This window comes from Eubalaena glacialis, chromosome 2 (assembly GCF_028564815.1).
Source record: "Eubalaena glacialis isolate mEubGla1 chromosome 2, mEubGla1.1.hap2.+ XY, whole genome shotgun sequence".
NCBI lineage: Eukaryota > Metazoa > Chordata > Mammalia > Artiodactyla > Balaenidae > Eubalaena > Eubalaena glacialis.
In genome coordinates, this window is record NC_083717.1 from 120032527 (window position 1) to 120059513 (window position 26987).

At 43.9% G+C, this 26987-nt stretch overlaps 2 gene segments (V, D, J or C); both read left to right on the forward strand.

The window, feature by feature from the left end:
* LOC133084268 (T cell receptor alpha chain MC.7.G5-like) overlaps nucleotides 1-26987 on the forward strand; it is a 610392-nt gene that overhangs the window by 454358 nt on the left and 129047 nt on the right.
* Nucleotides 11106-26987, forward strand: part of LOC133084267 (T cell receptor delta constant-like) — a 58134-nt gene continuing 42252 nt past the window's right edge. The window contains 2 exon segments of the C gene segment in view: nucleotides 11106-11151; nucleotides 11294-11584. Coding sequence covers nucleotides 11106-11151; nucleotides 11294-11584 — 337 coding nt within the window.

Consider the following 26987-nt stretch of genomic DNA (forward strand, 5'->3'; position numbering starts at 1 on the left):
CAGACGGTAATGAATATTTTATTTAAAGAAATAATGCCTCATCCTTCTGTATTTCCAAATGAACAACCTCAGATGAGAGAACACAGCTACATACTTTGACATGAGGTGAATACTTAAATTTAAAAATGCTAAATGGAGCCAATATCATCCCTTGTGGTCACAGGAGCTGCCGCAAAGGTTTTAATAATTGCCTACATTCTCACACCCCAGCTGGCAAGGCTGGTATGTCAGAGCCATGGACCCCCTACTCTTCACAATAGTGCCCACTTGTATCTATTCCCTACTTTAAAATAAAAAGATAAAAGAAAAGGACAAGGGTTTGCCTAAAACCCTCCCACCCAACCAGAGCAGGGATTCAACCACATAATGCTGGTTCCTCGATTTAGATTCAGGGCCAAAGAGGAGGGCAAAAGAGGAAGACTCCCTGGATTACAGAAAGATGTTTCGCCAGATGCTCTAATAATAGCTTGTGGTCACTGCACCTCTGCTCCTTCATCTGAATTTTGATCCTGTTCCTTTCCAAGCTTCTCCCAAGGCCTCTTGGAAACTAAAGATTGTCTAGAGAAAAGCTAAAAGCCTTTTTGTACTTGATGATCTGCCTAAGTGGGTCGGGGGTCTCAATGACCACACAGGGAGGCCCTGATTGTAATGTGGACGCGGGCCCCATGGCCCTTTGGTGTGTGTACACAGAGGCTGCTTTTCCTCATCTTGGTTGCCCTAAAAAAAATTGTCATTGGCCTCCACGTGCTTGAAGTTTAGGGTTTAGTCATTCAAAACAAGAGGAAAATTGTCTGGATTATATCTCTTCAGGAAAAATAAACATTTTCAACTGCCATGGCATGTAAACTCTATTTTCTTTTCCTGCTAGTTTCCCTTCCCTATCACACTTCCCTGGATAAACACAGATTGTGCTATAATATTTATTAACAAAGGGTTCTCTGGGCCAATGGTGGTTTTAGGAATTCTGCTGGGTATTTAGTGTGCTGTCTAGCTGAGTCCCCGGCCACGTTGTGACTCAACGCAAATGCAGCAGATCGTGAGTAGAGGCAACTGTTCTCCTCCCAGCACGCTGCAGCCTCTGGGTCACCAATCGGGACTTGAGCTGGCATGCTTAAAAATAAGGTTTTCTGACAGAGATAGATGATTGTCAGCTGAGTCTTGCAAAAATCCCCTTTCCCTGTGCTCTTCCAGCCCATCTTCTTGGCATGTGCCCTTCCCTCTGCATCTTTTGCTGTCCTGCATCCCTGATTTCTCGCTGCAGACTGGACTCTGACATCAGTTTAGATTGATACTGTGTGCGCTGTCATGGACCTCAATTTCACTCAGGATGTTACTTCCAGTTGATCGATGCTGAGGTTCTTCATCACGCAGGGCTACCTTGCCGCCCATGGTACTTCCTTCATGCTCCTTTGGTAACTTCCCCATTCACAGTCACTACTCAGTCATGCATGTGTGCAAACTCTCAGACTACTTGGCAATTGAAGCGCTGACAACTGCATAGCTTGTATTTCTATTCAGTAATCTTTTCATTCATTCATACTAAGTGTTCATTACGCAGCTCAGTGTTAACAGCCCTTTAACTTGTCACATCCCTGATGAATAGAACAGCACCTGCATTCTAAACTAGGCTTTAAAACAGCAGCACCATGGTGACCATAAAACAACCACTCATGACTATGGTGTCTCAAGCCGTGGTGAATAGGATGGATAATATTTTATGTACCCCAGTCGTTGGCCCTTTCCACCAAAGATGCGCCACAAACCCCACATAACCAATTTGAATGTCAGAGTACACAGAGTATGGCAACGGGGCAGGAGCAGATCCAGAGGGAGTGACATTCCTGGGTCATGACAAGGGCATTGGGTTATGGTGGCCCAGGATGCTGTAGGACCAACATCCACTCAGATACTAACTTTCCCACTTCATTGGTTTTGGAAGTCTCTTTTTCCAGCCCCCAAAGCTACCTCATGGTCACTTTTTTTTAATCTACACAGCTGCCTTCCCCAAAGTGCTTCCTTGTTTCTCTTCCATTGTTTCTTAATCTCTATATCTTTAGAGCTGACCTCACGTTTTAGCATTTTTTCAGCCTCGTTCCTTTTTTCCTCTCAACCTGTGATAAAACAAAGCAAAAGTAGTAGGTATGTTAGTTCAGAGCCCAAGACATAGGAGATACCTCTGGAACTGTGTCTGGGCTGGAAGGCCAACCAGAAAAAGCAAGGATGACAAGAGTTTTTTTTGGTGGCTGTGGAATTTCCCTACAGTTCTGGGAGAGCCCAGTTCTGTCACCACCTTCTACCTTGGGAAACACCTGGCAGGTTAGAGGGTGTAAGATGTATAAGGTAAGATCTTAATTCCACAGCTATATGGTGCCAGAGCTACAGAATTTGAGCTCCCTAAAAGCATGGAAGCATGGACATTCTATGTTTTCATAAGCTTCCATCACCAAAGGAGAAAAAAAAAGCATTTATCTTCTCCTTCTCTCTTGCCTGTCCCCCAGCCCTACTGCCAACCAAGAACCTTGAACAAAATATTTTTCTCCCTTTCAGAGGAGGAGAGTAGGGAGTGCTTTTTCTTATGTGCAGAGAAATATTACAAAGGGGGAGGGGCTTCTATTCCGGTCCTTTAAAACTAATAACCTCTGGGCCCAATCCAAGTTTTCCCAGCTTTTTCCTCTCTATTGGATATTGTTCGATGGAAGTACAAAATTACTGTTATTTTGGGTTTTTTTTTTTTATAAATAGACTACTATCAGCAAAGGCATAAGGTTAGTCTCTTATCAGCATGAACAGCTCTGTTCTGGCCTCTCCATGTTCTACCTGAGGACTGCCAGCACCCCACGGTTATTCCAGCAAGTGGGGGAAATCAAAGAGGAGTTCCAGAGATGGCAATAACTTTACATTCTACCCACAGCTCTGTGGCAGCAAATCTTCACTGTGAAATCAACAATTCCGGGAGAACAGAAGGTAATTCACCTCCTCCAAAAACACATGGCCACTTCAGGGCACTGCACACATTTTCACTCTTTGTGGCAGGTCTCCTTGGATGACTGTGCCCTGCTGTGAACCTGGGAATTACAGGACAACAACAAGGAAGGAAAGGAGGGAGGAAGGAGGGAGGAAGGAGGGAGGGAGGGAGGGAAGAAAAAGAGAACACAAGTTGAAACACAGCAAGGACCCATTATCCTGTGGATCTGGTGTGCTGCAGGCTGCATTCCACTTCACACACACAGCGACGTGTTGTCCAACCTAAAGAATCACAGCAAGAAGACTCTCCTGGCTGAATTTGTTCTCTCAAGAGGGAGCCGAGTAGGGTATAATTGAGATCTTGAAGGTCAGGGCAGGATTAAGAGGAGGAACCAAGACCCATAGACTTAGCCCATTTTAATTGGCAGAGAAGGACCCAGAAGGACAAGGACCATAGCACTTAGCAACTATTTACTAAGCACCCACTAAGTGCCCCACACTGCTGTAGAGGCTCAGGGCAACAGGGAGATGGCTGAAGCTGACCTCAGCAGGTCCTCATGCCCTCTGATTCATAAGAGACAGGCAGTGAGACATCACCAGGGAGGAGAGCTATTGAGGGTCCGCGCTGGACCTGGAGAAAAGGATAAGATGGCAGATCATCCCGGTCACAGGTGACACCTGGCCACAGGTTTTGCCTTGTCTCCGGAGGACAACACTATAATGACTTTACTGCAATATAAGGTGTATTCTTTGTTTTACTAAATGATGCTCTTACACAGTGGTTTTCAATCCTAGCTGCACATCAGAATTACCTAGGGAGTTTCTTTAAATCCAGATGCCTGGACCCCACCCCAGACTAATTAAATCAGACTCTCTGTGGGTAGCACCCAGGCTTCAGTATTTTTTTTTCATTTAAAATATTCATTTAATTATTTTAAATAAATAATATAAATGTATATGACATACATATACACACATATGCATATATGTATATAATCATATATATACAGTACATTCTCAATTATTTAAATAAAATTATATACATGAAACAACTAGAAAAATGTAGAGCAACATTAATATTGATCACTTTTAGCTGCAAGACTATAATTCAAAGTTATTATTTTCTTTTATACATGCTTCTGTATCTCCTTCCAATAATGATAGGATAGAGTGTCTTATCCTCTCTTTCACACACTCAGAAGTTCCCACTTTCTTGCCCTTGTGCCCTAAGCTCCTCCAGAATGGGCATCCCTCTTATCTCTGCATGCTAATTAATCTTCATGAATCAGTTCAAATTTCATCTCCTCCAAGAAGCTTTCCATAGGACTTCTGGCTGGAAGTCATTTTTACCATGTCTAAACTGTCATAGCACATTATCTCTACCTTCTTTATGGCCTTATCACTTTCCATCTTGGATTATAACTATTTATGTATATCTTATGATTCAATGTATAATAGAATTTAAGTTCATTGAGAAAAAGGATCTTTTAAAACTTTTCTTGTGTATTTCATAGCATCTAGCTTAGTGCATAGCATGTGTGTTTAAAAAATCTGTTGAATGAATAAATTTATGAAACGATAGATAACAATCAAAGTCAATAATTCAGTAATCCAGAATTTACTTTGTAAAAATTTGTGTTCATATTTCAGAATATTGGCTAATTAAGCTCTTTCTTTCTTTTTTTTTTTAATCAGTCATCAATTTTATACACATCAGTGTATACATGTCAATCCCAATCGCCCAATTCAGCACACCACCATCCCCACCCCACCGCCGTGGGGTGGACCCCACCCCAGACTAATTAAATCAGACTCTCTGTGGGTAGCACCCAGGCTTCAGTATTTTTTAAAACTCTCCAGGGGATCCCCATGTGAAGCCAAGACTGAGAACCACTGCATCGAGGTGATTGTCCTAATTACCTTCCAGCTTTTCTCTGCTTCCACAGCCCTCTTATCTAAGCTGTTATATTTCCTTTTTATTTTTAGTTTGTTCTACTTTGTCCTTTCGGTAGATAATTCTACAATACCCCATTAAACCTTTTTTCATGCTTTAACTTTGCTTTTTCTCATTTAATTTTCATTGCCCGTTCCACTTACTCCATCCCCCCATTATGCTTATTTTGTGCTGTGTTTCTCTAGTATAACATCAACACTTACAGGGCTCTTTTTTTTTTTTTTTTTTTTTAAACATCTTTATTGAAGTATAATTGCTTTACAATGGTGTGTTAGTTTCTGCTTTATAACAAAGTGAATCAGTTATACATATACATATGTTCCCATATCTCTTCCCTCTTGCATCTCCGTCCCTCCCACCCTGCCCATCCCACCCCTCTAGGTGGTCACAAAGCACCGAGCTGATCTACAGGGCTCTTGATATGGGCAGAGTACTACAGGAGGCACTTAATTGTTACTAAAAATTATATCCAGTGCAATCATATTTTCTGTTAAATTCTGTGCAACTGTTATGGCTCAGGTCCTGTGGAAGATGGGCATTTTGGCAAAGTCTAGCTCCCTTCCTAGGAAGCAGCTCCCTTGGTATATAAATAAAAGATCCAAAATAAATATATTGCAACAAAAAAGAAAAGGAATATCCACAACTAGGTGGGAAAGGAGATTAAAAGCTGTCTGAATCTAAATAGCAACATCTACCCTGCCAAGATCTTGGTCTCACTCTACGAGGGAGATGCTGCCATTTGCAGCAGAAAGAAAAAGTCCCCAGATTGTTTGTACTACTGGTGAGGCTGCTCTCTGGGGGCAGAGCATCTGCTGATTCAGGCTCATTTCCTCGTTGTCTGCAGGCAAGGCCAAGAGCACACAGGCGAGTCGCTGAGACACTAAGGGCTGAGATGAGGAAGAAAGGGCCAGGAGACAGTCCGGGAAGCAGACCCTTCAATCTTCAGGGGAAGCCACGCAGCGCATCTCCTGCCACTAGGCTGCACAGGTAAGAGAAGCCTTGGAGCGTCAGAACCGCAGGCCCTGCACTTCTTCCTGGGCCAGGTGAGCCCCGGAGAGCCCAAAACATTGTCACCCCCATGGAGCCCAGCCTGGCACTGAGCCCACCATAGAAGCCAGTGGATGTTTGCCCAATAATTGGGTGAATGAATAAATGACTTCCCTGATGAAATGACTCCTGGGAGAGAAGGTGGGAAGATGGAAATGGAAGGTGGCTCTGTAATCCCACCCTGGTAGCTCAGTCCCTTGATGCTCTGATAGGGCTCCTCTCTCTTCCTTTTCCCTTGATTTTGTTTTTCAGGAATCAAGCCAGATGTCTTGTTGGAGCAAGAAGAGATGTTTGTTCCTTTTAGAAGAAGCAAGATTTTGCAGTGCCAAATGACAGGGACAGGGAAATGAATAATTACATGATACACAGGTGTCAGAGGGACCAAGATGGTTCCCTGAACTTTATAAACCAACGAGGAGGCTTCTATGGCCCTGGTCTCCAGAACAACTTTACTTGTAGAGGCCAATTCTCCCTGGAGATTCTTGAAACTACAGTGAGAGAGGAGGGACTTACTACTCGCTGCCCTCCCCACGGTGCAACTCCTCTGGGTCCACATAAGTCACAGCAAAGCCTGCCCCTTCCTCCCACCTTCCACACTGGTGAGCTGACCCCAAGTGCAGGTGTCCCTGGAGATCAGTCACAAGGTGTATCCACATCCGTTATTTTAAGACCGCACGAGGCAGTATTATCCCCATTTTATTGTCTAGAAAATGGAGGCTTAGAGAGGTTAGGTGACTTGCAAGTAAGTGGTGGTGTCAGGTATACACCCAGATCTTCCAAGCCTAAATCCAGTGGTCTCTCCACTACAGCACAGCTGCCCCTTGAGACTAGAGCAGGCAGTGGAAAACAAGGACTCCCGGGTTCCAGGACCCCTTCCAGCCCAGTGTGTAGATGGTGTTCTATCTGAGGGTTGTCTGAGCAGAGGTGGGGTGACCCAGCTGCTCGAGCTCAACAGCCTGTGCAAATTCAAAGAAATGGCATATGAGTTCAAAGAACTCACTTGAAGAACAGGAAAAGCAGCTCTCTGCTTGAGGTCATGGGGAAGTGAAGGCTGAAACGTGGATGAGAAGGCTTGCAAAGGTCCCTTGTCCCTTCAAATCTTTCATTCTTCCTTCTGTTCTCAGTGAGGCCAATAAACACATCTTCCTCCATTGCTATGTAATCTATGTTGATTTGCCTGGGACTCCCCAGGCAGCACCCTGGCTCTGTAAATGAAATATTAACTACCTCAGCCTCACAGCCATCTCTAGCAACCGTACACTAATGGAAAAGCAAGAAGTGCTCGTGGCAGCTTGCGTATTGAGGTCAGCAGTGCCTTTCTTAACCCTCTTCTGTCTGGTAAGGCTGAAGGGAGCAGAAGTTTCTGTAATGATATGGCCTATCTTTAGAGCCACAACCCAAAGACTTGGGGTCCTTCCTATGGCCATGATCTTGGGAATGAGCTCCTGGGGTGTTGTAGACAGCAACTCACTTTCAAGTCAGACTTCTGTGGGCAGAAGAAATCATTTCACTTCAATCAGCATTTTTGAGGACCTTTATGGGTTCAACGGGTGCTTTGAGGGGATTACACAGGAGATAAAGACAGACCAAAGAACAATTGTGAGGCTACACTTATACATCGTAAAGCATACAAAAGCAACTCCAGAATTTCTACAAAGGAGGGGCTAAGGGGCTGCAATCTGGTTGAAAGATGCCTCAGAGACTTGCCTTGAGGCAGTATTTTCATAGCACATAAAATTGGGAAAGATGTCAAAGAATGGGAGGCTGACGGGGATTATGGAAAAAGATGGATAAAGCCCCCTCCAAAGCACTCTTGTCTCTCCTACTAACTGTCCAAGTCTTAGGTGTCCTGATTTTTATGCAACAATGTCAAAAAAGAAGGAAACTAACAAATAGCTAAGCAATGAGCCAAGTGTTCGCAAATATAATTTCATTTATCCCTCACAGACTGTAAAGAAACATTAACTCTCCCCAGAAGTCACGTGAAGGGACAGACATCTCCCAGGACCTGGGAAGCTGTGGCCTAATCGTTGACCTGGACACAGAAAGAATGAGTACAGGGAACACAATCTGCGCACAGCCTAAGAAAGAGGGAGTCCAAGGGCAGGGCCCAGGAACACTTTTCTACCTTCCACCTGGGCACCCCACATAGGCTATGCTTGTGTTCGAGTTCCATCTTGCTCCTGCCACAGGCCTGGGCCAAGCTTCTGCAGCAGGTCCCGACTCTCCCTGACCAGTAGAGCATGTCTCCTAGCCACAACCTGCCCCAGCTACCACCAAACCAAATCATCACCTGCTCCATCCCCTCTACTGTCTTCCACCTCTGCTTTGATTTATCGTTCATATGGACTCTCTCCTCGTCAGGCCTAGAGGAAGGTTGTTTTTGTTCATTAGCTAAAAACTCTTAAAATTACCTCTAACCTGTGGCAGATAGAAATCACAGTCATAAACGTAAGCACAGTCTTGGAATTTTTCAGAATGACTTCCTGAATAATTTGGGAGAATTCAACAATAATTATCTAAGAAGACAGGCTTATTTGAGCCCTGCTAACTGTTCTTTTGATGTGAATGCAGCTTTAAGCCTACAGCACTTCCTCCTGCCTTGGGGCTTTTTTCTAATACGTCCTCATTTCTTACATAGAATGTTCTTTCCCTACACATGCCCCCGATACTTGGTGTATCAAGCAGAGTCCCAGCAGGAGACAGAGGGCACCGTCAAAAGGGCGATCAGAAAGAATCTGATGAATGAAAAGGACATTTGCAAAGGTGTGGGCAGGTGTTAAAGACTGAACTGTGTCCCTCAAAAAAAGATATGTTCAAGTCCTAACCCCCAGTACCTCAGAAAGTGACCTTATATGGAAATAGCATCATTGCAATTGCTGTAATTAGTTAAGATTGATGTAATTAGTTAAGATGAGGTCAGACTGGAGTAGGGTGGGCCCCTAAGCCAACCTGACTGATGTCTTTGTAAGAAGAAAGCCGTGTAAAGACAGAGACATTGGGAGAATACCATGTGACAGGAAAGGCGAGCCAAGCTAAAGAACACCAAGGACTGCCAGCAAACCACTAGCCACTAGGAAGAGGCAAGGAAGGATTTACCTAAAGTTTTCGGAGAGAGCGTGGCCCTGCTGACACCTTGATTTCAGACTTCCAGCCCCCAGAACTGTGAGACGGCAAGTCTCTGTTGTTTTAAGCCATCCAGTTTGTGGTACTTTGTTAAGGCAGCCATAGGAAACTAATACAGCTGGGTTATGGGAAACCAAAAAAAGACGGTGAAACACCCTAAGTCTGGCAACAGGAGAATCGCTGCCACCCTGGGTCTGAAGCATGAAGTATAGGAGTCTTTACCAAAACCTGCAGCCGCTGGCAGAGGAAAGCAGCCACAGCCAAGGCACAGCCTAGCAGGAAGGAATCTGGGGTAAGAACACCCCACCTCACCCTCCTCCTTCTCTCCGATCTCCTGATGGTGCCGTCCATTGGTCAAACTGAACAGGATGCCAGAGAGCAAGGGAAGCAGGTGGATGCCGTCCATTGAGATCAGCCTCCTAGAGGAGGAAACAGAGTGATCTGGGGGGACAGACTCTATCCAGCACACCTGGGTAACTTCCGCTTTCAAGTCTCAACTGCAAAGTCACTTCTTCAGGGAAGACGTCCCTGACCTCCTGACCAGATCCTGGCCCCGTAACGTGCTCTCTTAATTCTGCTTCTGCAGAGCACTTGTCACTCTGTAGCACTGGAGAAATTCATTATGCAAATCATTAGGTGATGACTGGCTCTCACGCTAGACACTAAACTCCATGAGAGAAGAGACCATATCTGTCATTCATCAGTGAATCCTCAAGGTCTGGTGCATAGTAAAAATGACTAGGTTTATAGGATGTGCCAATAGGCAGCAACCTGATATAAAAAGATCAAGTAAGCCCAGAAAAGTTGCCCTTGGCAGCTTTGAACAAACTATAGAGAACAGGCACCATTGTATCCTACAGGTACAGATAGCGCACTTTGTAATACCAGAGAATGTGACCACCTTGAGTACTTGCTAATGGTCCTCTAGAAATGGTGAGTGAGATAGGCTGTTGGGTAAATGAGATGACTAGGGTAAGGAGAGCAACTACCATGAGGTCAAGCTAACTTGAGCTTGCTTCTATCTGAATCCTCAGGCCAGTCTGGTCCCAGTCACACTGGGGAAAACAAGAAAGCTCAGGTGGGTGTCTGCTCCACTAGCTTGGGAATTTAGGTCCTGCACCCATCCTCAGATATTGAACGCCTCTTTGCTTACCAGGTGACCCTCTTCCCCGCTTCAGCTGCACCTTCTAGTTTCCATTATTAATTTACCTGTTTAATTTCAATATTTCATAGATGATTGGCCTTGAAACCCAAACGTGCGGGTCCCAAGAATTCAAATACGCCTCTCTTTTGAAGTACATCTAAATTTAGGCTGTCATAAACTGGGAGGTAGTTGTGGTTTCTAAGTTTTTTACAACACTTTACTTTGTGTAATTCAACATAAGTGACCTAAGAACCTTACAGAAAAGAAGATAGATGAGCTCAATAAAGATTAGGAAACTGCATTAAATTTGGAGACAGTGTTTCATTGGATTGCTCTTTTATACTTGGATGAATCACCCTTATCCAACTTTGCCTGGAGGGAGTTTGGAGTAAACACAACAATCATTACAACACCCACAGTCCTTGTGCACACACTATCGACCTCCTCGTTTGATGGGTCTTTTGATTATGGCTGTAAAAGTCAATAATTCTTCTGGGTATTAACCGTTAACATCACCACAGTGCATACAACATGTACCTCTAACATGAAAATGAAGCAACTATACCAAACTTAACTTCTAGGGTGGGAAGCAAAAATCTTGTGATCAATCAAATAAGCTGTGTTAACCTCCTCTCAATTGGCCTTATTTATCTGGACCATGTTATTGATCTTGAAGGGCACTGTCATCTCATTAACAGTCAGCAGGCTCTGCGTGCTTCCTGTGATTGACAAAACCTCTCTGGGTAACACAACAGCTGCCAACAGGGGCTGGTTTCCTCAGGCACAAACACGTCACAGAGAAGGTGTTGACTCTGAGGAGGGGCCAGGGAGAGGACGAGTTGGGAGGCAGAGCTGTCCCTGAGTGGAGCCATGCGGAGGGTCTGCTACCTCATCCACCTCACCCTCTTCTGGGCAGGTAAGGCAGATCCCGGAACCTCAAAAGAGCAAGACTCAGCGAGGCATCAAGGCTGCCAGAGCCTGGCCCTCGAGCACAGCATCCCTTACTCAATGATCTCAGCCCTAGTCTTCACTGAGCCCCTCTCGTGTCTTTTCTCTAGGAGTCATGTCAGCTGTCATGTTGGTGCCTCAAGACCAAGCAAGGAGTGTGTCTGTGGGGGAATCTGTCACCTTCAGGTGCTCCATGAAAGGAGAATCCATCAGTAACTACTACACCTTCTGGTACAGGAAAACACCGGGTAACACAATGACTTTCATATACCGAGAAGGGGGCACGTATGGCCCTGGTTTCAAGGACAACTTCCGAGGTGAAATTGATTCTTTAAACAACCAGGCTGTGCTGAATATCCTGGAGGCATCAGAGAGAGATGAAGGATCTTACTACTGTGCCTCGACCACCACCCTGCTGTGGGTTCACTTCTGAGCAGCTCAAAAAACGTGGAGATCTAAGTGGAACAGCAGTTCCAACAAGATCATGACTTTCTCCTGAATAAATAGTTTAAGAAATGGAAGCCAGAGAAGGCTGACATTCATGCCTTTCCTTCAGGTTCACTGGCTCACAGCCTGCTCATGCACTCCAGTGGTGCTCAGATAGGCAACCCCCAGTGGGGTGTGGCCCTGTGTAGGGCAGGAGAGAGGAGAGACAGAGTCAGAAATTGTAGCATTTACGGTACACTCTTAACAGTTTTCTTGGAGCTTCATAAAAGATTTGGCCACACAGCCTAAAGTACTTAGGATATGACATAAAGAGGCACTTTCCAAAGTATGACTATGGTGATGTCCAGTTTCTCCCCAACCGTATACAACAGGAATCTAGCGGTTCTCAAGGACAGGGGCTGGGAAGGTGGGAAGACTCCTCCCTTCCTTTGGCATCAATGGTACACACTGCCTGTCATCTTCCCAATGTGGATGGCAAGACTTGATCTCTAGCTGGCTGTACTGTTTTGGACTTTTGCCCTCCTTTCCATCTCTACCTCTTTACTTCTTCTTCTATATGTTCTAGAAACAAAACATTGAACACTTTTTTCCCACTGGCATTTCTTTATCCTTCTTTGGACAGCTCAGTTTAAGCTCCACTTTTATCTTGAGCAATGTACTTTTCCAGATTTAGATGACTGACAGCCTATTCTGAGGCTGAACCTGTCCTTCCTTCTGACCTCGTCTAGAAAAGCTACCATTCACCTTACTGAATACCTTATTGGAATTGTGGTGGTGGATGGGTATGTTCAGTCATTTGATTATTGTGATGGTTCCGTGGGTGTATGGGTATATCTGAACTCATCAGGTTGTGTGCTGTACATATGTGCGGCTTATTCATAAAGATCAATAATCTTATCAGTAATCTAATCAAAGATCCTGCTGTCCATAGAAGTACAAAAAGGCTGACAAGTGTTTGCCAGACACACACAGTTACACAGTTGGTTCCAGTCAGGGATCCTCACTGGTCCGCCAAGGCTCCTCCCAATCTTCCCATCTCTTGTGATTTTGCCTGACCTTTCATATATATGTATATATATGTGATAAAGAATGACATTTGGAAGCTTTATGTAGATGTTGTCAAAGTTTTGGAACCATAGTTTTAAAAGACCTGCAAAATGGATTCCTAGAAAGAGACCCAGTGGGTCCTTCTGACAGAGACCGGAAGAATGTCTTTGATGAGAAGGAGGAGGGAAAACATCTGGACAAATTCATAAAACTGTATGTTAGCTGTAATAATGATTAATATCTGTTGAGTGTTTACTATATGCCAAGCGCTATTCTGAGCACTTTACATGTGTTATATGATTTAATCCTCACAATAATCCTATGATGCATTTTCTATTATTATCCCCATTTTACAAATGGGGACACTAAGACACAGAAGAACTAAAACACTTGCCCAAGATACCACTGGTAATGAGGGAGGGCGACAGATTTCGGACTCCGGAGCTGAAGGACACAGCATGTGATTCAGGAGGTTGGGGGAGGGTGGTCCATAGAGGAGACTGTCCCCAGGATGTGTCAGAAATAAGGGACAACAGGGCTGTGCCCTCGCCACCAGACCTGTTCAAAGCAATGCTCCGTGACCATCTGTCAAGAAACTTGGACAATGCAGCACGAGTCCCAGAGGATTTCTCAATGTTTTCTAACTCTGAGATTTTGTGATCCTGACACAAGCTTCACTCTGTCTTCTAAAATTATCTGTACCTCTTCATCTTTGAAACCAGGATAAGAAGAGTTACATCTTCAGAGATAGTAAGAGTTCCATCTTCACAGGGTTGTTAAAGGCAAATGATAGAGAGGAAGTAAAGTGCATTGCACATGGTAGCTATGCCATAAATGTTACTTAACATAAGGAAAGTAAAGGGCCAACAATAAAGTGGAATAATTGAGAAGAAAGTGAACTAAATTACAGAGTGCCAAGATGCAACCACTTTGCAGGTGTGGACTCACTTAATCCTCATGACAGCCCTGCGAGGTCTTTATTGTCAGCTCGGTGTCACAGATGGGGAAACTGAGCCTCAGAGAGACTGGGTAGCTTACCTAAGTTTCCAGAAGCAGAGCTAGGATCTGGGTCAGAGGCAGACAGCCCTGGTTCTGGGCTAGGGGCTGTGGGATATGCTAAAGAAATACATCACCTATAACAATGCCTGAATTAGAGAGCGGCTGGGAACAATTGTGTGAAGTCCAGTCATCTGTGTGATACAGAGGTTGCCCTTGACTCCTTGGCCAGTCCCAGGGAGAGGGAATGGGGGTGGGGTACCTAACCCCTTCCACCTCCACTTCTCCCTCCCTTGCTTTAAAACACCAGTTGCAATTGCAGCTTCCAGGCTGTTCTCCGGAGAGTCCTCACTCCTGTGACCGAAGGAGGACCGCGGCTACCCAGCCCCCTCCCACTTCCACTCCTGAGCCCACCCCTAGGTCTGCAGCTTGTCTCCCAGGCCACAACGTGGGAAATGGGCCGACATCTTCCTCCCTTCTGATGCTTGTCAAAGGCAGTAGCTTGTTGAATTCTTTTAGAGTCTCTAGGGTGCTAATGCATTCACTGCCTTCTTCTTGCCTTCTCAGAGGCCTGTCTGGAATGGCAGCTACAGGGGTCTGGGGCTAGTGTGATGAGAGCTGGAGAAATTCTGTGGGTCCCTGGAGGGTCTGTAGAATTGCCAACTTTACCATCCATATATATCTGCACAGTGAGACAGTGTCCAAGTTTTTCTTTTCCATTTTCACTGACTTATTATCACTTATATCGAGGAAGCAAAAGGGCTCAAGATCTATCATCCACAGTTCTCTGCATTCAAAAATGAGGAAACTGACACCAGAAAGCGCTGCGGTGAATTAAAGTGTGGGAGCCACCAAGCAAAGAAGAGAACTGAGTTCAAACAAAACTTTCCCCACTCTAGGTAGAGTCTTAGCCCCCTGCAGTGCCTCAGACAGAAAGTGCTGGCTAATAAATTCTCCACAGCAACAGGTGAAGAAACTCTGGAATTGAGGCTTCTTTCCTACTTCTCAATTCAACATCTTGCCTCCAAATATAAATTGAAATCATGGGGTTATACATCTCTAATATTTTTTGGTTTATTCTTCCTCCAACAAATACCATCTCTCCTCTCTGCTTAATTTTTCTCCATAGCATTTATTACCATTTGATGTGCTGTATATTTTACTTGCTTATTTATTTGTTGTTTAGCTCTCCACTGACTGGAACACAAGCTCCATGATAGCAGAGATTTTGTCTGTTTTCTTCACTGCCTTAACTCCAGCACTTAGAATAAATCTGACACAAAATGGGCACTCAACAAACGTGTTGAATGAATGAGTGGGTGAAATGTGTAATGAATGAGTACTACATACCCTGCACTGTGCTGAATACTGGGGATATAATAGTGCACAAGACTGGTGACAACTTTGCCCTCAGAAATGCTTTATCCAAGCCTCATCTATCCACTAACAAGATTTTCTGAAGGGTAGATAATAGAGCACTCTAGAACACCAAATAACTTACTCTTGGAGAGCAGACATAAGTGCTCCTACATTCCTTGGACATCCCCCCATGACAGGGATAAAATGGGGTGGAGCAGGGGAGGGGCGGGGATGGCAGGCTTTCTCGTTTCACCACATTTTCTCTCCTTTTAATCCTAAGGCCCCAGGCCCCGAGTCTTGGACTCTCAGGGAGAAGGTTGAACATTTCCACTTTATTTCACGAAGGAAATTTGCAAAATCTCTCTCCAAACAGACTGCTGGAGCAAGCCATCTCTCGTAACCAAAAGGCACCATGACACATTTTCCTAAACAAAGAGCAACTCCTAACTCCCTCTCACCCTACCACCACCGCCATCAAATGATTTTGGAATTCTTCAGGAATGCAGAATCCCTCAGGGTCTTGTGTTTTTAGCAATTCACACATACACAAACACATACACTCTGAATGGTATGGTGGCGTGGATCAAACACTGGAGGAACTCTCTGAAGGCACAGCCTAGGTGCTCAAGGCTCCCAGGCGCCAACACACACATGCAGTCAGAAAAGGACCTGCTGACGGGACAAAGGAAGTCAAGCCACCATGCAATTGCTCCTATTCATTTTAACGAGGCAGGCTCTCGATCTCTGTGTTTAAATAAGAAATCGAACAGCCCTAAGTTTTCTATTGCCTGCATACATGTGGGAGAATAGGGAAAATTTAACGATCCTTTTCTGGCATAAGGACAAAGCCCCAAGAGTATTTATAACTTTCAGAAAAAGAAATGTCATTATAAATACATTACTAGGGCAACAAATTATTGAGAAAGAAAACCAGTCCAAAGTGTAGACTTTGGGAGATTAAAGCTACTTTCATAGACTATAACAACATCCATTTATTTATTCAATAATAATTTACTAAGTAACTACTATGTGCCAGGTACTTTTCTAGACATACTGGGAATACAGAAGCTCAGGAGTTTGTTTTAGTGAAAACGAATACAAAATAAAACAAGTAAAATATGTTAGATGGTGATGATTGCCATGGAGAAGACTTGCAGGGAGGGAGAGAGAGTATGCAATCAGGGGGCTGAGAGAGACAATTCGTTTAAATCAGATGGTCAATAAAGGCTGTAAGGAGAAGGTTACATTTCAGCAAAGGCCTGGGATGAGCAGTAAGGTATATTTGGAGTCTGGATGTTTGCTGGAATTTTCTGTTTAGAAATAATATTTTCATGTCCAGTTTTATGACACATAAAAGTACCAGCTTTTCTGTAGCTTGGAGGAATAGGCAACAGTATTTTCTTCTTCTCTTGCTGCGAGCTCTTTCACCAATCATTCAGACTTTCATTTTTCAAAACCAAGTGATGGAATTCCATGAATTAGCACAAGTGGAGAGGAAGCCATACAGAAAAGGTCAAAACTTAGAAGATGAAAAGGAAGATGGTGGAATTGGATGATTGACAAATGGAACATGGGGCAGGTAACATTGAGCCCTTTGCCTTTTCTCCCTCCTTAGGTGACCACATTCTATGGATTGATGTGTGTCTTCCCAACCATGAAAGGAGAGCATACGAATTGGATGAAGCATTTCTCTTGCTGGTCCCCAAGATGATGCTACTCCAGCAGCCCCAGGAGAGAATCTGCCTCCTCATCTACACTTGCAGATCCACATGCCTCCCAAAAACTGTCCCAATAGACAGGGAAGCTGACATAAAACATGTTTACCTCAGTGAAGTTCTTGGTTTTTCCTCGTCTCCAGGAAGCCAGCCACAGATAACCTGAGGAATTTGGAGTAACTGTGGAGAAAGCTGGAGGGTTTTCACAATTCCTCGCAAAACTTTAGGGATTCCGCCTCCAGGACTTCTGGGTGTGCTGGGACCACAAGGCCCAGGGTAGGCCTCGGAGTTGGTTTCCATCCTCACTTGTCACCTAAGAGAAGTGAGCAATATTTCTCAGAGACAGTAGAAGGAAAGTCAGCATCCACAGAGAAAATACCAAAACAAGCAAACAAACAAACAAAAAGCCCACATAGCTTGGGTCTGAGTTGTCAGCAGCTCTGTCACATCCAAGGCCTCCTCGCCCATAAAGACTTCAACTGTGTCTGCAGAGCACGTTATGGTCATGAGTGATTGATGGAAGATTAACTACCTCAATTGCCTTCAGGAGGAAGAAGAGTTTCATGCACCAAGTTTATAAATAAAAGAACCACAAAGGAGCCAATATCACTGGCACTACATGTTGAAACCAGAGAGTTGACCCAGTAGCAATAACATTCCTCTGTAATAAGAATTAAAATCTCTGAGTTCACAACTAGTCCATTTCTCAGCATCCAAACCATCATTATGTTTTCCACATGAAGGATCTCCTTCTCAGCCCTACAGCCCTACCGCTATGCCCCCCAACACACAGGGTGTTAGAACGGTGAGAAACTTCAATCACCTCCTGGTTCATCCTCTTCCACTGAAGATGCAGAAACTGAGGAATGGAGAAATTAACTTTCTCTCCAGCCCACAGCCAGCGGGTGGCAAAGCCAAAGCCAACCCCTGGTCATAAATACCTCCCACCACACCCTGACACCAGGTTGCCATGGGAAAGCACCCTATTAGCCCTGTATTTTCAGTCTGCATCCCTGCTATGCTATTCTCCCCTCTGTTCAGCTGGAGAATCTCCTCCTAGCCAAGTTGAGCTGGAGGAGTAAAAAGTCTCATGGTTGTTGCAGGAGTACAGAGCCTCAAAGTACTCCAGAGGGTCCACTACACTTCCACCCTTGCTTTCTACCCCTTTCTAAAGAAACTCCTTGAAATCTCAAATCCTGCCCTGGGTCCTTTTGCATTCCTTTGGGAGCCTAGCTCCACACTGAGTGCATAGCAGCTGTTCAGTATAAAGAAGAAAGGCTGGTCTCCCGCTCTCTCTTCTCCACCTAAGTAAACCCCACTCATTAGGGACCCTGCTCCTCACTCCCTGCCTTTGTCCCCGTGGCAGTACCTCTGATCCTTTCTACTGAGGAATACACAGATCAATGGCCAGAGCCTGCCTTCCATTCAGAGACAAAATCTCCTCCCCAAGGGTGTGGAGAAAAGGGAACCCTCTTGCACTGTTGGTGGGAATGTAAACTGATACAGCCACTATGGAGAACAGTATGGAGGTTCCTTAAAAAACTAAAAATAGAACTACCATATGACCCAGCAATCCCACTACTGGGCATATACCCTGAGAAAACCATAATTCAAAAAGAGACATGCACCCCAATGTTCATTGCAGCTCTATTTACAATAGCCAGGACATGGAAGCAACCTAAGTGTCCATTGACAGATGAATGGATAAAGAAGATGTGGCACATATATACAATAGAATATTACTCAGCCATAAAAAGAAACAAAATTGAGTTATTTGTAGTGAGGTGGATGGACCTAGAGTCTGTCATACAGAGTGAAGTAAGTCAGAAAGAGAAAAACAAATACAGTATGCTAACACATATCTATGGAATCTAAAAAAAAAATGGTTCTGAAGAACCTAGGGGCAGGACAGGAATAAAGACGCAGACGTAGAGAATGGACTTGAGGACACGGGGTGGGAGAAGGGTAAGCTGGGACGAAGTGAGAGAGTAGCATTGACATACATACACTACCAAATATAAAATAGATAGCTAGTGGAAAGCAGATGCATAGCACAGGGAGATCAGCTCGGTGCTTTGTGACCACCTAGAGGGGTGGGATAGGGAGGGTGGGAGGGAGACGCAAGAGGGAGGGGATATAGGAATATATATGTATGCATATAGCTGATTCACTTTGTTATACAGCAGAAACTAACACAACATTGTAAAGCAATTATACTCCAATAAAGATGTTAAAAAAAAATCTCCTCCCCTTTCTTTTTCAAAATAAATGCAAGTCCACAATATGACAATGCTGTTAAGAAAAAGAAAGCTAATGAGTTGCTATAAGATTATAAGAATGGCAATGTTATTATACTCAGCGCTGGTCAGCTCTTCCCACAGGGTCACTGGCCTGGCACGTTCCTGAATTAGCCTGAGTAAGTCTTGGAGAAATTAAACAGTGTTGAATTGCAGCCTGTGAAGAGTTATTATACAATGGAAAAGAAACCCACTAGACTGGAACGTGTGTTCAAAACCTACTCTTGTCGTGTGAGAACCTGAGCCCATCACCTCCCTTCCCCAGGCTCATTTACAAGGGTAGGAAGCCGGAACTGATACAGCCTGAAGTCCCTTCCCTTCTCACCTTCTATGATGCTATGATTAGTCGGCCCCATTTCCTATGAGCCGAGAAAAAGAGAAAACATTCTGAAATTTCAGCAAAAAAGCTCAAAATGAAAAATCTCCTTGAAATGAAAATCATCAACAGCTGTAAAGAGGTACCAGTAAAAATAATCATTGATGGCCTACAGTCATGGGGTACTTTTGTATGTGTAAGTCGCTGCTCAAAGTAGTTTACATGTTTTAATTTGTTTAATCTTCAAACAACCCATTGCTACTATTGTCCTTATTTTGCAGAAAAAACACGGAAGCGAGGCGAGGGTAAGGCATTGCCCAAGGTCATACTACGGGTGAGTGGCTGAGCTTGGACACAAGCCCAGGCAGCCCGCCTCCAGAGATATTGTGCAACCCAAGAGGCTCCATTTTCTGGAGCTTATCAAAACCTGTCTTTTAAATCATGTCTGTGGGCAAAAGAGTGGGTCCGATACCTGCGCAAAGTCCTTTCTGACTGTAGCAAGCTCTATTCTATAAAAGGAAGCTATGCAAGGAGTGAAGAATTATCTCCTGTTGGGTCCCCCATGATGCTACCCTTACTTTTTTTTTATTGGAGTATAATTGCTTTACAACATTGTGTTCGTTTCTGCTGTACAATGCCCGTGCGTAAAATAGTAGTCAGCGGGAACATGCTGTAAAGCACGGGAAGCTCAGCTCAGTGCTCTGTGACGACCTAGATGGGTGGGATGGGGATGTGGGGAAGGAGGTCCAAGAAGGAGGGGATATGGGTTATACATACAGCTGAGTCACTTCATTGTACTGCAGAAACTAACCTTACATTTTGCATCCAAGAAGTCTGATAGCTTACATGGTGTGTTTGTGGGCACTTTTCCACCCTCGGTCTCCACCGTGTGGTATCTGCCTGGGCTGATCTTCCTTGTGCTATTCCTCTATGGTAATGCAGGAGTCATCCTTTTTGAGATAGTGTCATGTCTGTCTTTTACAGTTCTTATCAGTGCTTCCTCTTTTCCAGAGGTCCAGTCACTGAATCAGCTGGGGCTTTACGGGGGACCATGAGAGACGCTGGGGACTCCCTAATGGTCACCTGCAATGCCTCTGGGTTTAACTTCCGACTCTTCTGGGTGAACTGCTACCATCAAGCTCCAGAAAGACCACATGAATTTGTTTCTAAAATTAGTCCTTCGGGGAATGTTAAGGATTACACATTTTCCATGGAGGGAAGATTTGCTACCACTAGGAATAACATCAGTAATCATTTGTATTTACAAACCAACAGATTGAAACCAGAGGCTGAGTATTATTGTTCTTTCACCACCATGAACCACAGAGAAACTGAAGGGGGTTGAAATCTCCCTGGTAGGCAGAACGAAAGGAGGAGAATCTGCATGTTAAGATCAGTGATCTTTCTCCAGCTGGATCTCCCCCTCCCAGATCTATACCTCCATCTTGATCATACTTGGGACTACCTTTTATTCTCATCTGAAACAGTGTCTTCACTTTGCTCCTTTGAATTTTCCCTTCCAATTTACTGCATCCAGGGGCGGTTGGGCCAAAGGGTGAGGAGAGATGTGATGGGGACACTAAGGAATCAGTCCTGAGTGACACTTCCAGAAGTCCTGTTGGCCAGAGGGATTGTTCTGAATGATGACTGGGTGGTCAGAAAATTAAACTCATACCTGCCTCTCAGGTGAAGCTGACCACCCATCATGGTCGCTTTTGTTAGCCCTTGACTTCTAGGACATTGGAGGAAAGAGACAGAAAGAGCAAAACATGTAATCATGCCAAAGTGAAAGAGAGATGAGAATGGGATTTTCTCTGAGTTCCAGATAACTCCCTTCTATAATCCTTCCCACATTTTCAGATCCATGAAAACATCCTTATTGTGTTAACAAAAGCTTTCATGACACAATCTAAGTAGGTGTATTTTCCTCTCTTAAATAGGTGGCAATATAGTGCAGATAACAAAAGTGATGTACAAAAATAAATTTGCTTATCATTCACAAAAATATTAAAATGTGTTGAACTTAAAAACAGTAATCTGAAAATGGTCCCTAACGTTGGCAAGTTCTTTTTACCTATCTTGATATGAACAAGTTTAAAAATTTGGTCTAAAAAATTTAGTCTATAAACTGCATATATGTGTTTATGTATGAGTTCTTTTAATAGTAAAAAGAGCATGGGTTGTGGAATCAGACAAAAGTGAGGAAGAATCACAACTCCTCATTTACTGTAGGACCTTGAACAAGGTTGCTTAACTTCTCTAAACCTCTATTTCCTCATAGATAAAATACAGATAATAATACTTATTTCACAGAGTTATTACAAAGATTAAATGAAATAATTGCTAGAAATCATCTGGCACTCCTGGGTGACTAGCACACCAAAGGTGCTCAGTAATGCTAATACTTTAACTCCTCAGCTCTTAATGGTCTGAAGGAGGGTGGTTTTTACCCAGAAGAGCGAAGAGTAAAGGATCTAAAACGGGAGGAGGGTTTCCCTGGTGGCGCAGTGGTTAAGAATCCGCCTGCCAATGCAGGGGACACAGGTTCGAGCCCTGGTCCGGGAAGATCCCACATGCCGTGGAGCAACTAAGCCCATGCGCTACAACTACTGAGGCTGTGAGCCACAACTACTGAGCCCTCGTGCCACAACTACTGAAGCCCACATGCCTAGGGCCTGTGCTCTGCAACAAGAGAAGCCACCTCAGTGAGAAGCCCGCTCTCTGCAACTAGAGAAAGCCTGCTTGCAGCAAACAAGACACAACACAGCCAAAAATAAAATAAATAAAATAAATAAATAAAATGGGAGGAAACATTGACAATGACCACTAACATTTTTTCAAACCAAGAAGTCCAAATGTGCTGCCAGCATATTTTTCATAAAAATATCTCATCAGGAATGTTCTTCCCACACGACCTCTCTAATTCTTTCCATGCATTGACAATAGTGAAAGTCTCAAAGACAAATCCAGTATTGGGAAGATCTAGGTCCCCAATAACATACTGTGTCTTCATTGTCCTTTGTCTGTACCAGATGAAGGTGGCCCAGGCCAGTCTCAGCTCTAGCAGAAATAACAAGGAGAATGAATTTTGCGTGCCGAACTCTTTTCCAATAGACATGGTTCGGATGTCTAGGACAATAGCTACAAGGAACTCTCAGTTTTCAGAAAGCTCAGCCTTCGAGCTTTGAGGATATTCCCCTGCAGGGCCTTACCAGTCGTAGGCTATTTAATTAATGTACCTTATTGGAAATACAGAGATTTTTTTTCATCCTTAAAAAAGAAAGTATTAAATTTCATTACTAACCTGTGAGGGGTTACATTTGTCCATCCTCATGCTGCCCGTGCTTTCTTTCTACCTAGGGTTAGCTCACTATGGCATTTGGCCAAGAAAACCATGTTCCCCTAAATGAATCCCAAAGATAAATATCCTCACTGCAGTACTTTGGCTTCTCCCATTAAAAAAACAAAACAAAACAAAATAAACTATACAGACCTTATCCAGGGGAAATAGGAAGAAAAGCCAGTGAATCAGAGCTGCTCTCCTGCCAGAAATGCATGTTCTGATGGGAGAAGATGGTGAAGGGTGTCTGCACAAAATCCCAAGTGGGAAAAAAGCTGTCTGAGATCCGAGGAAACTTTCGTCTGCTAAAAGGAGCCAGCAGCCTGTTGACAAAAAATTGGGGGCGGGGGGAGTCAGAACACCTCTTTTTTGTGTGACTTTAGATAAGTCACTTAAACTCTTTGAGCCTCAGATTCTCATCTGTACAATAAAGAGTTTATATTAGATGATCGCTATGCTTCCTTCAACACTAACAAGCTATAGGTCTCTGTCCAGCAAGAAAGAGAAGGAAGCAGCTGTAGGACAAAGGGGATCAAATTTCACAGATTCCCAAGATTGTGATGCACAGATTCCTGCCTGGCTGATTCCTTTATGTGACTCAGTAAGGATAAACTCTGGAAAAGAACTAAACAAAATAACACTCATGATTAATCAAAGGGGATTGAGAGTCATTGCTAACCTCACACCTGCCTTGCTTTGCCTCAGCTCACCTCCCTTGGGATATTCCTCCTCCTCTTTAATGCCTCATCAGGATTTTTCAAAAACTGTGATCACTCAAGGTTGAAGCTTTTCATCTCCCATGTATAAAAGGATATGCAAAGAGAGTTCAGTCTCCTGTTGAGTCTCTGCCAAGGTCTTAGCCTGGCAGTTCTGGGAAAAGAGCCAAAGACCCCATATTTCTTGGCTGTTAACATTCTCCCATCTGTGCTCAAGTCAGCAGGCTGGGCTTCAGGCTGTGGCTTGTCTGTAGTCTTACAGATAAGGAACTAGGTTTTCTAAAGGAACTCCTAAGAATGTTTCTGCAAGAAAGTAACTTGGCCCTCAAGTAACCAGACAGAGGATTATCTGGTTATATTTGGGGACAGTAACAAAAAGACCAGGAAGTCTATATTCTATATTATAGCCTCAGAATCCAATCTTATAAACCACTGCAGGTACTGATATTAATTAGATCTTAGGTAATGTTCATAAATATCAATGTCATCTGTGTTCCCAGTACAGGGTGTCCTACATCGTACATACGCAGGTGGAAAGGGTAATGTCCTCAGGTATGACAACAGCCCTGAACAGCATTCAAAAAGGAAAGACCTGCAAAACACAAGACATCTCAATGAGTTTCTGAGCCAGAGGCTCTGCTAAACAACAGAGTCGGGGATCAGACCAATTGTCCACTGTGTCTCCCTGATTGAATGCATACAAAATAGCAGCTGCCATTTTTACTCCATGCAAGGCATTCAGACCCAAGTTTCCTGAAATGTTGTTACCAATATTCTGATGGAAAAGTACATGTTCCAAACTGTTAAATCTGACCATTCACTAAGCATGGAATTTCCTCTTTTTCTGTAAATGTTCTAGCTTATTTTTATTTTCTAGTGTTTCCTGTCTGAAGCTAATTCCCAAAGGGCTCTCCTATGCTTTCTCATTCCCATTACAAGGTCACCATACAAGTTGAATATTTTCATTTCTTCAGACACCTCTATGGAGAGATTTCCACTTCCATTTCTCTGTTATCCCAGGCACCTACCAGGAGCAAGGAGCTCAAGCTTGGACAACCTTGGGATATACAGCAACAATAAACATGCTCTCCATGTCTTTGTTCCATGGCCAATTACTCAGTGTCTTCGGTGGCATTTGTTTCTCAATATTTTTCTCTAATCTTGATCCTTGGGCCTCCACTTTATAAATTCATACTTTCTTCTTTGAAATCCTCCCAGCCTCCCTCACCCTGAGCTTTACCCCTTCCAACAGTGACATTTCTCAGATCATTTGCATCTCAACAGGGAAATGATGCAAAACAGGTCCCTTCCTCTTCCGGTTTTTTGCTTCCCAGTCCTACCCCTACCCATTCAGCTCTGGAAAGTTAGCACCACCTTGCGCCATTCATGAGCATTTTCTCAGAGATCTGTTTCCAGAGAAGCATTTTGCATGTTCTGAAGGGAGAAGATGGGTGAAGGATATCTTTTTGGGACCAAGCTTGAAGTCCACTGATATTGTGACTCTTGAAGGTGCTTGACTCAGAAAGACTGAAAGTTTCTACCTAAATCCAGGTCCAGCTACTTCATCCCTGTAATTTGCCGTTGGAAAAAGGACGGGCTATCTACATATCACTCCTCTAAAGGCACAGAACTGAATCTTAAATTCTACCTGATGTTTGGATTGTGAAGCTCCAGGACAAAGGTTGGGATGCACCAGTTCTGTGAACTCTAAAGGGAGCTGTCCAGATCATATGCCTTCAATGGAAGAAAGAAGTACTGTCACCTTAGAAACTCCAACTCTGGTCTACTTGTGTTCTCTGACACCACACCTCATACTATCATGTATTTATGGCAGATCTGGTCTACTCAGAAATAACCTGGACCAAGTCAACATAGTCTTTGTTAGTCTTCAGACTCAAAGTGAAGTAAGGGAATCTGACTCCAGAGTAAAATCTTCCCCTCTCTCCAGTACAGGCACCAAGGGCTACGTATAGAGCAGGTCTCTAACCACCCCATTTTTACATTTGGATGTATTTCTCCCACTTCTTGTACATTGTTTCTTTGTACAAAGAATTCAGTGATAAAAATTGAGACTCCATCCTCCATACACTGATTAACTCAACTATCAGTGCAGATTGAGTGTACGGAGGGAGGACGATTTTGTACCAAGATTTATTTATCTCTGTTTTCAGGAAAAAAACAATAGACACTTTCTCCCTACAATGGCTTTCTCACTGATAGATTATTTGCCACAAGGGGTTCAAATGGTTCTGCCATTGCTTTTTGGCTTCCACACCCCAAGCCGTCTGGTCTCCATCACATCTGAAGGAGGATCTCCTTGTTCAGCATTGTTGATGCCATCACACTGATCCCAGAAGTCAGACCTGACTCTACAGATTAGCTAATAAACCAGGGAAAGCCCGTGTTCTAAGAGAGAGGTGGAAAGTGGTGGGATGGATGGGACCTGGGTGCTGGGAAACTGCTCAAGTCCACTGCTGATTCAGTCTTCTCACCACCTGCCTAATGCGTCCAAGAGATGCGTCTTCCTTATGAGGTACCAGAGACTCAGAATGTCCACATCCTGTGGTTCCTGTACCCTGTGACACCCCACATTTGAGTTCCTTTCCTATTCAGAGAACAAAAGCTGCTGGCTTTGGGCCAGTTCACAACAGATGTAAGGCACAACCGCCAACTACCCAGGAAGCATCCACCAGGGCAAGGCATGAGAATCTGCTTCTTAGAAATTCCCATTCTTGTGGTCCCATCAATCATCTAACACCTGCCCAAAGAGAGACTGAGAGACTTTCTCCTGAGCATCTTCAGGGATTTAATGCTTCCTGTTGGGAATGGAGAAGGCTGAGTTGCGACTAAGTTTAAGAGACTGAGAGTTAAGGGAATTATTGGAAAGCAGGTATTACTCTATATGTACTTTAGGCACACCTGCAAATCTATCCAAAACTTTGATACAATGTCTTCCTAAATCACTGACTTTGCCCACCTCACTCTCTGAATCCACGTGGTGATCACACACTGGACGGGCTTTCAAAGCCATGAGCAGCAGGACCTTTCCTTTCTCCACATGCAGGACAATGGAGTTGGGGATTCTGCTCATCAGAATGTTATTGCTAGTTTGTGCCAGACCTTACAAGGATGTCCTTGTACTGCAACTCTCTGTAAGAGATTGTACTTTGACTTTCTCTAAGGCCGTAGATCTCTTTTGCTACCTTTGTGACCTAAGAGAATGGTCCCTTCTGTGTACTGCCTACTTAGTAAAGCAAAGAAAAATAGAAAGCACACGGACAAAGTAAAAGGAAAGACACAAAGACATTAGTACGAGGGAGAATACTGTTGTGGACTCAGAATGTTTATCACTTGAATTGATATTAACCTGAACCTCCTAGAAAATAACAACAAAAACGTCGATATTAGGATATGTATTTTCTTAGTGTCTCTGAAAGAAAATATGTGCATTCAAGGAGTACAGAATCCTTGAACCTTGCAGCTTTCACTAAAAGAAGTGCTTAACTGTGGCTGGAATAATCCATTGCCTTGGCAGTAGCTAAGGGAAGCTGCAGCTGCCAACCCTTTGCAA